Source organism: Fringilla coelebs (genome assembly GCF_963513975.1).
Source record: "Fringilla coelebs genome assembly, chromosome: 4".
In the NCBI taxonomy this organism is placed as follows: domain Eukaryota; kingdom Metazoa; phylum Chordata; class Aves; order Passeriformes; family Fringillidae; genus Fringilla; species Fringilla coelebs.
Window position 1 is genome coordinate 23125456 of NC_140032.1, and position 18689 is coordinate 23144144.

The following is an 18689-nucleotide window of genomic DNA, read 5'->3' on the forward strand; positions in this document are numbered from 1 at the left end:
AAAACAGCAGCTTAGAAGGTAAACTCTTACTGAAGCATAAAAGTTACAGATGCAAAAATGGCTTAGTAAGTCTCCTGCTGAGATCATACAACAGGTTATTTGAGGATAGTCTGGCTGCTGACTGAGACTTCTGAGACTTTTCTAGATTCTGCTAAATTATCCTAGCTAGTGATTTGGTCTTATAAATATTTAGGAGCATCTGCTTTGCTTTTTAGAGAGATGAAATCTGGAATTTCCCTTTACTCATCACAGTTCCAAGTGCTAATTGGTATGATCTTTTTGGAAGGTAGATACTGAGCAATAAACTCCATTCGTGCAACTACAGAGAACACTGTTAGACTGCTCTTGGTGACTGCCCAAGACCATGCACCTATTATGTGCTCTGTTCACATTCATAACACAGGAACTAGTGCTCCTCCAAATTATCCATTTTTACCCACCTCACACTGCCTGGAGCAGCCCAGGAACAAAACCTCACACACATTTGTGGCATTTCTTCTAACTTTGGACACAACTCACTTACATTGTTCATAACTAGAATCGTCCAGCCACAACAAACAGAACTGACTGACCAGTGCAACTGCCTGTCAGTATCTTCTAGCAAAAAATCAAAAAAGATTTAAAAATGCTGAATTTTTTAATTCAGGGGGTGAAAATTCTGAACCGTGCTAGTTTAGATTTGCATCTGACAAGGCTGAGGAAAAGGGGCAGCAAACATGAACCCTCCTTTCTTCCTCCCAACTTTTGAATTTGGTTCTGGGGTTCCTTTCTCAAGACTTCAGCCAGTGTTCAGAAGCCTCAAGGTTCAGAATCAACACAACTGTGGGATGTGGCACAAACATCATGTAGAGGACAAAAAGAAAATCCTTCTTGGGAAAGAACATAGAAGATTTTGAAATTGTGCCTCTAACTGGAAAGCATTAGCTAGGATGGCTAGGCCTGATGTAAAGGCTCCACAGAAAGGACAAGTATTCTCTACAAAAGCCTCAATTTTCTGCACCTATGTGTCACAAGCACCTTTCCAAAATACTGTTAAGAAACCTCTTGAAGAAGGGCCTGATCCTAGAGAGAATCTTCTTCACACATAACTGCCTTGAACAGTACTCAGTAACTTAAAATTAAATTAATTTAGGCCCTAAGAAAGACAATGTGATAAAAACAAATATATGAAAATCAATAAGGGGAAGTACATCAAATGAAGTTGATGTATACTGTAATCTTAAAAAGAATTTACCAAATAGAGTTGTAATCAAATTCACCTAATTGCTCACAGTTCATAATTGTTAATGTTATTTTAAAAGTATATATATACTTTTACTTAGAAAAAAAAAAAAGAAGCACTTTGTAGCTTATTTTCAAATAGACATTGACCTAAGTTCAGTACAGGAACAAAGAAACACAGCTATTTTACAAGTTACAGTTAGAGCAATGTACATAACTTGCTCAAAGTTGCTCAACCTATCAATGGCAAGAAACAGAACGCAAAACTCAGACTCACTGAATTCTCAACTTCAGAAGCTTTAAGAGAGCAGTTTTAAAAATTTAGACATCATTATCTTGCCATATGAGTATTTGCAACTTCATATGTGTGGAACTACCTTGACCACAAAAACTTTGCTGGGTAATTTCCTTGGGTTTATGCAGACTGAAAAAAAGGCATATAAAAGAAACATTTCAAGAGAAACAGTGTCAGTGCTGTCAAAATGCAGCTCTGGGAAATAAACAGAAAGCTATAATTTGGATTGACTCTTCAGAAGCTCATCAGAAAGTTGGATACACAGATTCTAACATTATGTGCTACTGAAGAAGCAGTATCAAAAGCACCAGTAATTGCAAATCTGCAAGAGCTGAAGTAATGTCTGGATAACCACCCTTCCAAATATCCTCATGTTATCCTTACCAGATTAATCAGTCTTCTCATTGCATGTTCATGTGAGCAAATGCATTCACAGGGATCAAATCCACCTTCTGCCATGGCTCTCTGGATAAACCTGAACTTGTCTGTGAACACCTAAGAGGAGTAAGAATAAAAGGACAATGAACTCTTTTTCAACTGACCTTATTTTCCAGAGACTCACACATCAAGTTTCAGTTCATTTAATGCCAGGGTGAAAAAGCAAAACAAAGCAGGGTAATCCTATTATTCCTTTGGCAGTATGAATGAAGAAGTCTGGTATGTGCAGTTACATTTTGATGTTGCTGAAAACAGTCTCACACAAATTTTTTTTGCAAGACTGTGTTTCTCCCTTGGGTTTTCTCACATACCAAAATGAAATACATCCTAACAAACAAGAAGCACAAAGATTAAATTCTTGTCTCTCATCTGCACAGTGGGACTCTTAAGTGTACATATACAAATTGAAAGGTCAGGGGAACTTGTACTCCTAAACCCTAATAAACTGCTGGCATTCTCCCTCCAGATCAATGTACGGGAAAATAATTTAAAACTCAGTAAGTTTTTTGTTGAAGGAAACAATCATCTTTGTTGTATATTGAAAGCAAGCAGCAGGGGTACAAAGTGAATGTACTTGGAAACACTTTAAAAATGGAGTTATGCACACTAATTTTAGATCAAAGAAGTAGGTTAATCACTTAGCAATACAGAATGTTCAAAGAAGCTGCAATGGACATGGTAGGAAATAAATTCTAGATTATTCATCTGCTAAAACCACTTATACCAGACACGTCAGGTGTGTTCAAATGTATATTTACTATTTACCAATAACTTTTCAGTCATTTAATTGAGGGTCAAACCGTGCAGCAGACTGCAAGGCATTTCTACCCTTGTGGTCAAATCTGGGATTGATTTCTCTCAAATAAGGACTCAGGATATATTACGTAGTTCTGCAAAACCATACTTAAGAAATAATTTTCACTTGCCATCCATAAAGCTGTATTCAGAATATGTTAAATGTTGCATGCACTCAGGCATGTCACATCAGAATGTGACACAACTGGCAAGCTTGCAAAAAAGACAAACACAGCAGTGCAGAGCAGATGCAACCTCTCAATTCCTACAAGTACTTTATTAAGGCACCAGCCATTTGATAAGGGTGTGCTGAATCAACAGACGTGTTCTGCAGTCATTGCCTATAAAAACTTACAGCCTCAATCACACATGAGCATTTTAATGTTTCAGTGTCACTAGAAGGAAGAGGAATAACCTATATGACTGTATTGTCATTCAACAGAATATAACACTGCTACAGTTCTACCCTCCTGGGGGAAGGAAAAAGCAAATGCATTTCAGAAGTCCTTTCTTTGTTAACGCCTACTATTCTTCTGAATAAATCTTTACCATGCTGGAGAGAGCCAGAGAGTAAAAGAAACTAAGAGATATGTGTCTTAATTATGGAGTTTGAACATCAATGCCCTTAATCTGTTAGGATCTCCACTTCTTAAAATGAAAACTGAAAAAGGAAAAAAAAAGCTGAAGTAATGGAGGAAATTCTTTTTGCCTCTAAGAAAGCATACTCTGGCTATGTAGTAAGATGACTGAGAGATTACTTGATTATGTAGCACAGAAGTACCTTTGAAAAGAAAACCAGGCCCAAGCATTGAATTTTCAATGAAGAGGTAATCAAGAACCAGTAATTGGAAGCTGTAATTAACCAGATTGAAAAGCAAGGCATACATTTTTGCCATCACAGTAACTGATCAGTGCAACCAACTGCCCAAGAAGCAGTGGGATTTCCCACCACTCACTGTGGTATGCTTCAGGTATGCTTCAGTAAAATACAGGATACTGAGTAAAGTACAGAAGCACCCAAGTTCAGATATAATGGCCTCCAATACACAGGAGATCAGATGATCTAATAACTCTTTTTAAGAATTTTTGTAAGGCTACTACACTAACTTTCATGAAATTAATCCAGAACCACATGATACCAATGGAAGAAATTAATTGGCTACACAGTCTCCCTGAATAATATACCACACCAAGCAGAGAAGCATTTCTAAAACAATCTTAGGATAACGAACAGATAAAAGCACTGATTACTAAACAGTGAAAAATAGCTTCTCTGGATATAATGCTGACATTCACAAGAAGGTATTTGAACAAGTGAAGTTGCAAAAAAGTATTGTAATTTGAAATAATTTAGGGGTTAGTAACACAAAATAATGTCACAGAAATTACCAGACAAGCATTTATCTTATAGAGGACTGCACAAAAACCAAACATCAAGTAAGAGTCACCACTGATAAAACTAGGCTAACATTCTCTACAGAGCATATAGAAGAAAAAAATTAGAGAATAAATGGGAAAAGTTAATCTGTCATACAACATCATCAATTTAAGTGGAGGTGAACTAAAAGGAATTTACCTCAAGGCACCTGTACATGACAAATTACCTCAAGGAGCTAAAGAAAGCACAGGACACATCAAGTAAAATGCCATCCAAGCTTTGAACAAAAGATCTCTTAAAGCTTTCCCACCTTCACATGATGCTGAAATGAATCATCCTTTCTTCCCTCCAAGATTATAACAAACTCTTTCATTGGCAAAGAACCAAAGATTGACCATATATTTTGGGAACAGCACTAGGTTTTCCCCTAAAAAAAGATGCTAAAATTGGGTTAGTTTAATATGCCTAAAGTCCAGGTAAATAATTCGCCTTTATGCTATTATTTTTTGATGGAACTGAAGGAAACGGAGATTTCATACATGTCTGCTCAATTACAAAGAAGAGAGAAACACTCTATACTATGATTTTCACTTGCAAAATGACACTCTCATGTCTTTATTTCTCTTTAAAATATTCTTGAAGTAACTGTTGTTTGCAACACACCTCAAACACATAAAGTACCAAGCTCTGTACCAATCAGATCTTAAGCTTTATTTGCATTTGGTGACCCAGTCTAGGAATAAAAGACTAGTATTTTTATACACCACAAAGCACAATTTCTTGGCTCCTCAGGCAGCCTGTTTGTATCAAAATCCTGTTCCAGAATTGCAGCGTGCTTCCTGCCTGCCTCCCGGTACTTGCAATTGTCTGATCTCACGTCAGCAGCTAACTTGTTCTGCTCAGCTCTGACCTCCTTGCTGTGAGTCACACAAGCTCTCCACCTTTTGCAAATACACTCGTTCTACACACAATCTACCACAGAAAATGGGAGTATGTGCGCTATTCTTTTCCTCCTGACTTGGAGAAAGAAATAAAATGCTTGCAGCTTTCCTTTACTTATTTTTTCCACTATGTTTCTCTGTTTGTCAGCACCTTGTTTTCCTTGGAATTGACAGAGCTGGTTAATATCAGCCGGGAGGATCAGAGCAATTGGTAAGGCTATGATGTCAAATACCTGCAAGTTCTCAGACTGGCAGTGTCTTTTACGCAACTCAAAATTACCATATTTTGGATTGGCCATATTACTGCTAGCACAGCATTTAAATCACAGCGTTTACAAACAGCTGAAAGACATGGTCAGTAAATATGCCAAAGCTTTCTATGATAACATCTGAGAAGATATCTATTATGGCCTCCAGACTAGCAAACTGATAGAGAGCATAATAAAGAAGAAAATCAGTAAACACGAACAAAATATGATGTACCATCAGAGAGTCAATATGACCAATCCAGTGTAAAAAGGCCCACAGAGGTAATCATAAACAGAACTGCTGAAATTAAAATACTGTGGTTGGAGTTTGAATTACTACCATTCAGGAGTAAAGTGGAGGATGGTCTCTGATGATTTAAGTCAGAAATAAAAGCCCCAAAGCCCCCCACTACTTTTTGACTTGAGTATCTATTTGAAATTGCAGCCAGTGAAGCCATATGGAAAATATTTCTAGTCTCTCATGATTTAAAAAATAGCATTCTCAGTTATAGTAACTATTGTAAATTGTTTCTTTTATTATCTTCCCCACTCCCAGCGCTACAGCAGTGTGTTATATTTTATACATCCTACTATCAAACCCACAATCTTTATCTCTACAATCTGGCTTGGAGGGGGTTTTCCCTAGAGACTGTTCTGTATTTTGAATTAGTGCAATGACTATGCATTATTTCCCAATTCTGCAACACCACTCCTGAGTAAATAGCATGCAGCTGGTGAGCTCTGGGAGACAGAAATTATACTCTGCCTTGCTCCACTGTAATAATTACAAAACTGGATTCCTTTCTATCGTGAAGGCAAACAAGAATGTCTGTGCATTTTCCATGTGCTAGATGCCCTCCAATGTGATTCTAATACAATGCCGATTAGCAAGATGGTCAAAGTGTACACACTGGTCATCCCTACCCCTTGGTATAAAAGACTGTGTAAAAGTATTTATCACTCCAGTATTTGAAGAAACACTCACTTTATATGATACTTAAATCAGAGTAACTACAGATTTATCACGGACTAAACCAGGCATCTTCAGCATCAAAACATTAAGCTCATCAACTCTTTTGTTTCCTGGATCCAGGCACTTAAAATGTAGACTATCACAAATACAATAAATACAATGGCTGAAGATTCCCCTGCTAAGAACTATTTTCACTGTGTTGCTACTTTCCTGAAGACTGAAGGTAAGAAATCCTTGGGAGCAAAAAAAATACCTCATAGCACAGCAGGCAAGTAACACAATATTGCCACATTACTTTAAAGAGAAACAAAATCCTATTCAAATTCTTGCTACTGTTTTTCAGCCACCTGCAATAACTTGGAACACAACTGTCAAATACCTCTAAGAAGACATAAAGTTAATTTTACTTCTGAGTTCAGTTTGGGAGAAGTGTGGCAGAACAAATGAAAATATGTATCAAACTTAAAATTAGAGAAAAAAAAACCCCAATGAATTGCCCTGTCACTTGCAGGCATTCTGAAAAATTATAAATGGCTAAAATAGCAAAAGCCATACACAGAGCATGAATGATTCACTGGCCCAAGGATAAAATGCTCCTTTTTATCTTACTGTCTGAGTCAGAAAGCCTCTCTCTTGTACTCACCCATTATCTACTAAAGTATACAGGTTTCCTTAAAAATTATGTACTCCCTTGCCTTTTCACCTGCATCTAAGCCTACTATAGTATCCGTGTCTTCTCACAATACCTGACTCTTTTTTTGTAATTCTTCTATTCACAGTATGTTCCAAGTTTGGTTCTTTTGTATAATCTTTCCCACCTCCAAATATTTTCTTCTAGAATCTAAAACATCCTGTACATTGGCCTCATATAACATAACATAACAACATAACATAACATAACATAACATAACATAACATAACATAACATAACATAACATAACATAACATAACATAACATAACATAACATAAAACACCCTTGCATTCCTGCCCCAGAGAAACTACCAGGCACTGGGGCTATGTGACCATAGTACCCATTAACTCAGGGAGTGAAATTTTGCTTCAAGCAGGAAGAGACTGGTGTGATAAGTTCCTCCTAAAACTCCTGATCACTGCATTTATAGGAATCTCTTCTCCGTGGCCATTCTGCCCCACTAGGTACTGGGAGCACTCAAGGGGTAACTGGAACCCCAGCTGACTTGTTACTGGTGGAACCCCAGCTGACTTGTTACTGGGCATTTCAAATGCCTCTGGGTACAACTGGTTGCTCCAAAATCCGTGTCTAATCCTGCCTCTTCTAGGGAGTGGACCCACTGAACTTTGCCTAGTCATACAGAACCCAATTCAACATCTGTTAGTTGTACAGTAAAATTACAGCTAAAGGAATATGCAGTAGGGCAACACTGTTTACTAGTGACCAACCAAGTGAAGCCAAAATATTCCAAAACAGTGAATCCCAGACAAACTCGGAATTTTCTGTATTTGTTATATAATGCATTTTCCTGTTGATTACCATCTTTTGTAGTATTTGTACTCCATGCACATCCCACCCTCCCACAGAATCCTGAGTGTTTGTTACTCTTCTGATGAACTACCTACATCCAAATCACTAGCCTATTATTTAACTTCCCATTATTTCACTTGTACAGCTAAACTTCCTGAGTAAGACAGGGCAGGGAATTTTATCCACTGATTTCTGCACCATGTGTTTCTTCAGACTAGATTGCAGCACAGAGGGGGGAAACGGTATGCATGGATTTTGGGGTTTTCCCTTTAAAAAGCCAAACAGATGTTTGTGTACATAGGACTGGCTGATTTCACCAGCACATAGCTTTGTAAAATTTGTCGTTCAATTTCTACTACCAGAAATGCAACACATTTCCTATCACCAGAGCAGTATCGAGGAGGAACAAAGCAAAAGTGGTAGCAGAGCCATTAAAAAAGCAAAGGAAGGCAAACTAAACAAAACTACAGGACAGTGTAAGGAAACAAAAGCATTAGTAGTTGAATAGGGAAGAAACTTCACAAAAGGAACTATGAGAATAGGGAGAAAACTAAAGAGAAAAATAAGCAGTACTTTGAAATAAAGAAATGCTATTCTGTTTGAAGTTAACAGGGGCATGATTCTAAGGCAATAGAATCCACACTAAAGACAAAGACACCACACTAAATCAAAATCAATCCAGAAGCCAAGGGGTGGCATAAGTAACCAGTGGAAGTGGTCTTCATTTTTTATAATAAAGTTTTAAATTGTTGGGGTTATAAAATAAGCAAAAATAAGCATGAAGTTTTCTAGGAAAACTTCCTTTACAAAGCAACTTCCTCTGTTCAAACAAGACTAAAAATAACTTCTGCAAAGAAGAATCTTGTATACAAATTGATACTAATTAAAACATTGCAAGGATCTCTTCTCCTCTATTACTGTAATTTAGATAGTTCAAGTAAATATTCCCTCATAGAACTAAAGCCTGAAACATGGCAACATTATATTTGGCTTTTTTATAATGTTGATTTTTAATCCCTTTTATTAATAACCCAAGAGAAGCTCTCTCTCATCTCTTTCACGCTTACAGCTGCATCCTATTTTTACTGGAACAAATACTATGACTCTCATCAGATTTAGTGCACCAGGATCTGGCAGTTCTGCATGACCACAGATCTTTAGAGAACTATTGATGATCTTTTTCTAGTTTTATGCCCAGGCCTCCTCCTGGGCATAAAGCTGAATTTTCAGGACAAAAAAAACCCAAACCAAAAAAACAGAACAACTGGCTAACTGGGCAGCAAAAGCAAACCAGCCGGATATGGATGTGGGTCCTGCCAGGAGAGCTGCCACAGTAAAGCATGGCTCCAATTACAGCTTTCAACTAATTGTCCCAGTTCAGATCACCCATTTAGCTTTTCTAGAGAAAAGAGCTGCAATGATTTTGATGGCTGATTCCAAAGTGGGTTCCTAGACACAGCAACACTTTCACAGTATAAAGCAACCATCTCCACTCTCCTTATAATTCCAGGAGGTGGGGGAAGAGCAGCTGGTTTTGCACTTGAAAGCATCAGCATGTCTCCCTGGACTTCCAGCTGTTGCCTAATGATTTGGCAAGTATTTTTTTACAACTTTTCTCAGGATAATTAACAAGATCTAAGATGAGCTCTTCAACGCAGATTCAGCTAAGCCAGTTCCCTTCCTCATGGAAAAGTCAGTGCTTACCCATACACACAGATGGAGGCAACTAGTGGAGTTCTCGATGGATTCAACCAAGTTGACTGACACTGGTCAAGTAGGAGCTCAAGGCCCCAGAAGGAGCTCCAGAAGAGACATGCTCACCCAGCCACATCCTGCTCAAGGCATACTAGTTGGGTAACTTTGCTACGGTCCCACAAATCACCTCGTAAGTAAACAATGAATTCGTTTTCCAGTGTCACTCATCTGGTGTTTCTTAAAGATGCAAACACAATAGAAAACAACTCCTTAAAAACAGGACAAAGCCAAAGAAACTAATAAATGCTGAGCCGGCCACTGAAGGATACTACAGTGACATCTGAAATCAGGGAAGGAGCTTTTGAGCAGGGACAGACTTGAAGCTGAGAAATAACTGGTAAAAGTCTGAGGTATTTTCCTGGTGGTCTTACAGGACTACTAGAGCACTGATAGATCCCTTGTCTTCACTGTGTGACCACCACAATATTCTGAGCATTGCTGGGTTGCTAACATTTTCACCCTGAGGTGGACATTTGGAGTTGCTCTGTGTGGGGCAGAATATTCGTCTGAGCCCATCTGTCAACAACAGCGCTAGCACCTAGAGCAGTGAAGCAGGAATCAGAGCATAAAAACTTCAACTATTTAAAATTAAGGTCAAAGCCCTTTCATAGCCAAGCATCACCACCCTTCTCAAACTGAAGTATGTGAAAAAGTTCACACCCCTTCAAAGAGTGGCAGATTCTAATAAGGACCTGGCAGGAAGCTTACTATTTTTGGGCTGGGCTAACCAAGGTTACAGCTATGCTGAGGTGCATCAATTCAACACAGAGCGGCATATCAGGGAAATACAGATTATACAGATGCTTCTTTCAGCATAGTTAAGTCTCGTCAGTGTCAAGTACAACTCTCAGAGGACAAGAAACTGAAACTCCTCACTGCTCCTGTACTCTCTGCCCCTTTCTCTTTCATGGTCAGACCCCAGTCTGTCAGGACAAAGATTTCAGGCTTTAAAGGCAACAAGGCTGATGTCAGTGACCAAAACTGAACTCCCTAAGGGAGCTAAATAAGATCTACCAAGATTAAAAAAAGCTATTTACTTATTCCCATGCAGGTGGCTCAACATTTCCTCTGGGCAACACTTGAAAAGGAGCTAATTATGCACATACAGTCATGGACCAAAAAAGCAGTCCAGCTATTTTAGAATTCATTTACTGATATTTGATACAGAATGTTATTACCAAACTCCAGCTGTCAGCTTTGGTAATCCTTTTGTTAAAATTATGACATTTTTCTGAAAGAAAGCTCTCAGAATATGAAAACCAATTAAGAGAAGATGTCAGTGACACAAAGTATTGTCCAAAAATAATACCCTCTTTCTGTTAAGTAAATGCTTCAGCTTCTTCTAGTGTAGGAGACTCACAGTGGTCTAGGACAACAAGGTTATTCCTATTGTACTGAGTAACTAATGGCTATTAATAATTTTATTTCACACGTTAAAGCAAAAAGGTGAGGGATCCTCTGTAAAATTACTAACACATATTTCAACCAGTTTACAGAGCAAACTGGGAGCCCTCTCTTGTGGTCTTCAGAAAGGCAAGAACTCTCACTGACTTTCACGGTCCTTCCACCTCAATACTAAGTAGAAAACCTGGGCATATTAGCTCATGCTCCTGCTTTTGGTTAGTGCCTCCAGCATTACAGACTGCCTCACTGCTTGCTGACATTCCTCCTCCCATTCCCAAACAACTACCAATCTCTCAAATTCAGCATTCCTGCAGCTGTATGAGTGATGCACTGCTGCAGGAAGCAACACATATTAATCCTGAAAACCCTGCTGGCAGCACTTCTGCACCAGCCCTGCGAGGACACCCATGCTGTGCCACGCCAAGCAGGGCCAAAGGCTTGTGCTGCTTTGGCAGGCCAGATTCTGAGCAAGTGGCTACACAGGGAAGAGGAGCACACCTTCCAGGGGATAGGCAGCAGCTGCACAGGGAAGAGGAGCACACCTTCCAGGGGACAGACAGCAGCTGCACAGGGAAGAGCAGCACACCTTCCAGGGCATAGACAGCAGCTGCACAGGGAAGAGGAGCACACCTTCCAGGGGACAGACAGCAGCTGCACAGGGAAGAGCAGCACACCTTCCAGGGGACAGACAGCAGCTGCACAGGGAAGAGCAGCACACCTTCCAGGGGACAGACAGTAGCTGCACAGGGAAGAGCAGCACACCTTCCAGGGGATAGGCAGCAGCTGCACAGGGAAAAGGAGCACACCTTCCAGGGGATAGGCAGCAGCACAGGGAAGAGGAGCACACCTTCCAGGGGATAGGCAGCAGCAGCACAGGGAAGAGGAGCACACCTTCCAGGGGATAGGCAGCAGCACAGGGAAGAGGAGCACACCTTCCAGGGGATAGGCAGCAGCAGCACAGGGAAGAGGAGCACACCTTCCAGGGGATAGACCTACTTTTGCAGGGAAGCAAGAATAAATAGTAGCCTTGCAGATGGAAAACTGCAGAGGTGAGGATCTCATACTAGCCACCCATGGAAGCTGAACAGGGAACCAGACTTTGCTGTTTATTACCCCACCTGCGAGATGCTTTGGATTTAACTCTTGGGCTCCATAGCACAAAAATAATAAATTACTTTTAAAAGTATTAAAAAAGTATGCCTCCATAAGAAACTATATAACCTATTGCGCTGGCTTTGGCTGTTGAAACATGACTTTGCTCAGTCTGTAGAAGAAAAAGGTTACACTGAGACACACCAGAGCTAACCACGAGTAAGCCAGGCAGCTACTGCAGCTCGGGTGGCCTGCAGTAATTCATTATTTCAAATTATGCTTTTTTAAGTGTGCATCATTCAGAAATTTTTAGACATTTTGCCTCTTTGTAAAATTAAACATGAAAAAAACTCTCTTATTCACTCCTTTACAAAAAAAATAGTTTCAAAATAAATAAAAATGAAACTTTTTCCACCATATTGAGGCAGAAAATATAGCCCTTAACCATGAGCTACGAATTTTTTTTATACTAGTATATTAAGAGTACAATTGTTTGCATTAAAAAATACCTTACTAAATCCTTAAAACTATAAAAATACACTATTCCTTAATGTCACTCTGATCACATACAAACACAAAATTATACTGGAATTCTTTGGAATACTTTCATTATTTTTTTCTCCAGGGATGACATATGTTTCTAATAACTTGCCACTGAGCAAACAGATTTAACAGGGTAACAGCATGCTGAGAAAGATAGCAGGATTTTCAATTTTCAGATGAAAGAAGCTCTATTCCCTGGCAGCCCTACTCCTAACCCCTTTAGGCCAGATCAAATTTTATCTGAAGCTAGCTGGTGCCTGTCTTCAACTTCAATGGAAGTTGAATCAGCTGGTTTTTTTACATACCTGCAGTAAACAATTTGAAGCTTATCAATTAGAATTTTTTAAATCAGTATTTATACCAGAGGGAATCCATAGCAATTAGCAGGATTTCTGGACTTGGTTATTTACATATGTTTAACTAACAGATGACCCAGTTTTTATTAGAGAATATCATCCATCTAATTCAGCAGACTCACAGACTAGTTTATATTATCAGAAGAAAGGTGTTATGCAAATTACACAACACTCCCCTGCACCTACTAGCAACAGATTTTTAAATCCATTATATTAATTTGCACAACAAAAATCTATGGTTCTGTTTCACAAGATCAGGATTAGTTTGCAACACACATCTTACCTTTTGCTCCACCGTTTTCATACAGAAAGTAATGTATTTTTCATCTTTAGACACTTTTGTTCTACATACTAATTTGAAGCTAAACCATCTGCCAATCTCCATGGCTCAAAAATGTCTCTTTTATATAAGAAATACAATAATATAATAACAATATTTCTACATTTCACAGAGCTCTCTGATAAAATGTTTACCTAGTATTTTCAAATGGAGATTCTTAATTATGGGTCACATCTGATCAGTCTCATCTAGATACCAGGGTGAGGAACCCCTAACAACACTGTAATCACTTGCACTGGAATTCTTGTTAAAGTAAGGTTGCTCACACCAGGAAGCTTTCTTTCACACTTGATTTAGTTCAACTGCTTGAAGAGTTAACCCCAACTTTTCTTCACACCTTCATGTAATTTCATTCAGACAGCTGTTATTTTCCCTAAATAACTTCTTAATGTGTGAAAAAACCCCATAAATTATTTTATCAAGTTGTCTAAAAATATTTCCCTGTTAAAAATAAAGATTTTGTCATTAACTAATGGGAAATATATGAACATATGAACAAAAAAGACCAAAGCTCTAATACTAGAGGTCTGTATTTGACAAAGATTCAACAAATAAAGTAAATGAGCATTGCAGCTGCTTATATAATGTAAATGGTTGCTGCTACATTTTTGTCCAGCTTTTCTGTTTTTTTTTCTGATAATAATCTTTTCTTTCTGAGGAGTGCTCAGTGGTTTGGATCTGACATTTGTCTAGAAGCTTTATAAAGTAAGAATAAAACTATATTTAGCTCCAGAAAGCCACACTTTTTAATGCATGCAAAGCTGCAAGAATCAGAACTAATCTTAATGAGAACTTTTATCAAGTGTAATTCTATCTGTTCCCACCCAAATGGGACTAATTTGTTCAATTATCTATAAAAATACCTGTTAGACACTTAAACAAAAGCTTCTGAAGCATATCTGTTCAATTAACAACAATGCAAATGCACAATCACTCAATCATGCCAAGGGCTGCTCCCCTAAGCATCTTCCAATTTTTCATGAAAAGCCCTATCAATCATCACTAAGGGACATTTTTCTTGCCCCAGCCTCAGCCAGCAGTGTGGAATAGGTGGTGGGAATAGGGAAAAGGATAGGACCATATTACTTCTACACTTCCTTGGTGTGTAGAAGAAGGAGTGTGAACCACTGTTCTGCCAGCAAAGTAAGACTAATACAGCTAACACACACTGATCCTTCTCCTATCCCTGACTGTATTCCTTCATAATGAGGAGCTAAGGAGTCTTACTTCAAATGAGGCTCATTGGGAACTAGGGATACTAGCTGTTGATGTGTCAAGGCATACAAGCTGAACGAGCTCTTCTGGGAAAATAATTCCTTTTTCTTTTTACCTGTACAAGGAGTGCAAGATTCAGCTCTGTGACAGAGCCTTAGAAAGTTCTCTTAGCTTCCACTGTACTTACAGAGGGTTTGGGAGTACTTGGATTTTCCAAGAAGTATTAGCATTTTGCAGAATCAGCTGCCTCATTAACAACTAGATGGATCTGCATGCATTTGTAAATTGAAACTCTAACCCAGAAAGTTAAGACAGAAAGTGTGTTTAACATCAAATTAATATCAGGTATGGAAATGAAACATGCAGAGTGTGTAACAGCATGTATGCAAAGTAGGCTCACAGGCTCTCTGAGCTGTGTCCCAAGCATAAAATGGCCAGATGACAACAAGCTTTATATGCATAAATGCATCTGCCAAAACTTGTTCATATTTGTGATGAGGAATCTGATATGTGTTTAAAACATAGAGAGTAAGAATTTGATACTTGGTATTGTCAGGGCACTGTGATATTTATCATTCATATGGATTTATAAGAAAAGAAGATCTTGCTACTTTCATTGTACTGGCCCTGTGAAGTCTCGTGATGTTGTTAGGTGTAATTCTGGTATGACAAACTTCAGCAGAGACAAAACTTGGTCTTTAAGAATGTACATCAAGTACCCATAATACCTAGGAGGGAAAATTCTAAATGTACAAACATAGTTTTATTACACATCTGTTATGCAAATAACATTCACACACCACTTATTCTGAAGTTTAAATATATGAAAGTAGGAAATGAGAATAACAAAACCAGAAGTCAGTTAGAAACTGACTTTCTCCAAAGCTAAACAGCAACTTCTTGAAAGCAGGTTAAATAGTTTAAAAATTATTGAAACACAATGAATTGTTTTAAATACAAAATACTTCTTCAATAACAATTGTATTGTTCTCATTTTTCCTTAGAATAAAAGAACACGGACTGCAGAATATTGCTCATGTAACTGGGCCGTGCAGTTTGGAACTTAATGGACTTGATTGTGGTATATGTAAGGTGTTGCAAAACCATCGCAATGTGCACAATATAAAGACTATCAGAGAACCTTGTCTTTTATATTTATTTCTATAGTCAGAAAAATAGCATCCAACCAGGCTAAAGAAAGATCCACCCAGAGCTACAAAACTGCTCCTACCATCATTTTGTTTCTACAGCAGACCGAGGCTTTTGGTCCCCAGTGGGTCAGGGACGCCCCTGCTGGTCCAAGAAGCGTGTGCAACAACACAGGGTGGAACTACCAGTAACACTACCAGTAACTTTGCCGTTACTTAGCTCCTTATACTAAACAATCTTAAATGACTTAAAATACAGAACTCTGTACCACTCAAGAGTTAGGCAAACTTTGTAAATCTTGTCTTTTACAAAGGGCAAAAAGAACCAAAGATGCTGGACTCACCCACCACAGTGGAAGGGGAAAGAACAGTGGCTAGAAATTAATTAACTAATGACTGTTAACATTACAATTAATTTCATTTTGCAAACTGCTTCTACCATTTCAAGCCTCACTGTCAATGACAGGGTCACTTTTAAAAATCAAAGACTGATTTCTTTCATCTCATTGAGTCACAGGAATTGGATGAAATTATCAAGAATATAGGAAGATATTAAAAAGTAAAACTGATCTCCCACACGTCTTAATTTTTTGAACTTATGTCTGCTTTTGGAATGTAAAATAAATGAGTAAAGGTGGATAGCACACTAATAGATAAACATTTAAAGACTTCTAATACATAACCCATTAACACTTACTAAAGATACACACCTTCCCCAGTAGGCACACTAACAACATTAACGTAAAATGCTATTAAGACTCAAATGTTAGATGTCCTTGCCTCTAAAAACAGGAGTTGGTTTTCAAGACTTATCTATCTGCATAGATCTGGATGTTCAGACAGTAGTAAAACACAAACAGTCCACAATCTAAAAGGCAAACCTGAAGACACTTGACTAGGCAAACAGGTGTTTATCGGGAAACTAAAGTTTTTGATGTAGGTCTTGCACCACATTGACGCTGGTTAGTCAAGGCCTCAGAACTGCTGTGGAAGGCAGCGGTTGAGCTGCAGGGCAGGACAGCTGGGGAACCCAGCACAGTGGCAGAAGCAGAGAAATAACCATATCTTGTGCTCTCCAAGGCCAATATACCCCTTCTTCACTGATTCCCTAGGAATCACGTATTTGAGCATACATGAAGAGCTCCTGGCAGCAACCCTATCTTTAATAAATTAACAGCAGTGTGATACTGTCCTATTCCCGAGATTATCTTTCATATGACATTGTTTCATCTCTCCCACATCAGCTGCACCCTGTTCGTAAAGCAGGGAGCAGCCTGGCAGCACACATCCTGCTGTCTGCACGCCACTGCCAGCTTCTTTAAAGAGAGAAACCTAAACCTCTTTGGCTCAAAGTATCAGACTGAGATCCTTTAAGGAAAAAAAAAGAAAATCAACAGAAGAGTGCCACTTCGCGTTAAAATCCCCAATAACCAGGAAAACCACAATCAGACCAGCTGATAGGAAGACAAGCCAACGTTTCTCTGGTTTGGAAAAGGAGAGCTGCCTGACACCGAGTAGAGAGGCTCCGGCTCCCCCGGTGTTTACCTTCCCCGGCACCTGGCGAAGCGCCCGGCGGCGGGGACGTTTCTGCACTTCAACAGGCTTGAAGTTACCCCGCAGCCCCCGCCGGGGCTCCGCCGCCACTCCCCGGCCCGCGCCGTGCCCGGCGGACGGAGGGTCGGGCGGGGATGTCCGTGCAAAGCCCTCGGCCGCCGCCAGCCCGCGCCCTCCCCGGCCCCGCCACGGCGGCCCCGCTCACCGTTCTCCGGCCGCCGTCGCGGAGGGCTGCGGGGGCGGGGGCAGGGGCAGGGCGGCCGGGCGGGCAGGGGCGGCCCCGCGGCTCGGCCCCGCGGCTCGGGCCGGCTCACACGTCAGCCCGCGCCACGAGACCCGGATCTGCCGGCTCCCGGCGGCGGCGGGGCCGGGGCGGCGCCGCGCGGTCCCGCCCCCCCCCCCCATCCCTCCGCCCGGCACGGGAGCTTGAGCCCTGCAGCGGGCAGGGACAGTCGCGTCCCGGGCCGCGCTGTCCGGCAGGGCCGGGCTCGGGGGCCGCGGTATCGCGGCGTGCCGGGCGGCCGCAGTGCCGAACAACGCGGCGGCCATAAAATAAAGCTCCGGTAGGTCTGCGCGGAGAGGGCGCAGGGACAGGACTGCTGTAGGGCCAGGTGTGCCTGGGGGTCCGCCACAGCCCCCGCGGCCAGGGCCCCGCGCCCTCGGCACAAACACGGTCACTTCGCCCGCTTGGCCCCAGCCATCCCCACCGAAGTACGAGGGAGTTTACAGCCTAGTTTCTGATCTTGAAATTTTAAGCCTGTTCAGGAGCTCGTGACTCACGGGTTTCTAAGCAATTAAAGCATCCATCAAAATAGGTATTTAGATGCTGTGAATTAAGTTAGAAAGGAAAATCAGATTGTGGCTTCTCAGTCAGCTGAGGAGAGGGAGTGTCGTACTTCCAATACAAAAAGATGGACCACATCCTGTCTTGGAGACACTGATACCATGCAATAATGCAGTGGGGATTATACAGGGAAGAAAATCTTGTCCTCCCATATTTCCAAGGCTGTCTTACCTCCTCCAAGCCAGGTAACAAGGACAGTACTGCAATTAGAGTGAGAAGGGAGGGTTGGATAGAGGTTGCAAGTGCTCTCAAGTTGGTACCTCTGACCAGTGCCGCATAGTCTCATATGACCCACATATGGCTGTTCTCATTACTATTTGCAGTTGTCATGGGGTTTTCAAGCCTCCTTTCATGGCAACGGGTTTTTTTCTGAAAGTTTTTTCCTAAATTTGGGTGTCTATCCTATGCTACTTTGCCAAGTCTTGGATGCACTGCCAGTTGGCAACCTTGCATGTCCAGCCATCCTTGGTGCACAGAGCCACCTCTCACTGAAAGATGCAGGTAGACCAACTCTTCCCGGTTTGGGCTGGCCCTGGACATATCCATTCTACTTCTGAGAGTCAGGAGGTAGGCTGCCTTTGTGTAGCAATACCACACAGTCCTGACTTGCTATGGATCTTGCCTCTTCTTTCCCATGTTTTAGTCTT

General features: G+C 40.5%; 1 protein-coding gene across 2 annotated transcripts in view; it reads right to left on the reverse strand.

The window, feature by feature from the left end:
* SMIM14 (small integral membrane protein 14) overlaps nt 1-17530 on the reverse strand; it is a 38973-nt gene extending 21443 nt beyond the window's left edge. Inside the window, exons 1-2 of one of the 2 annotated variants that reach the window (XM_084204258.1) lie at nt 17404-17530; nt 1901-2011 (exon numbers count right to left, since the gene is read on the reverse strand). In XM_084204258.1, the coding sequence (XP_084060384.1) occupies nt 1901-1975 (75 nt within the window). In that variant the 5' untranslated portion in view covers nt 1976-2011; nt 17404-17530. Of the gene's footprint in view, nt 1-1900; nt 2012-17189; nt 17258-17403 lie in introns of those variants that run through there. The other variant, XM_084204259.1, reaches the window with a different exon arrangement.
* Nucleotides 17531-18689: the final 1159 nt, after the last annotated feature.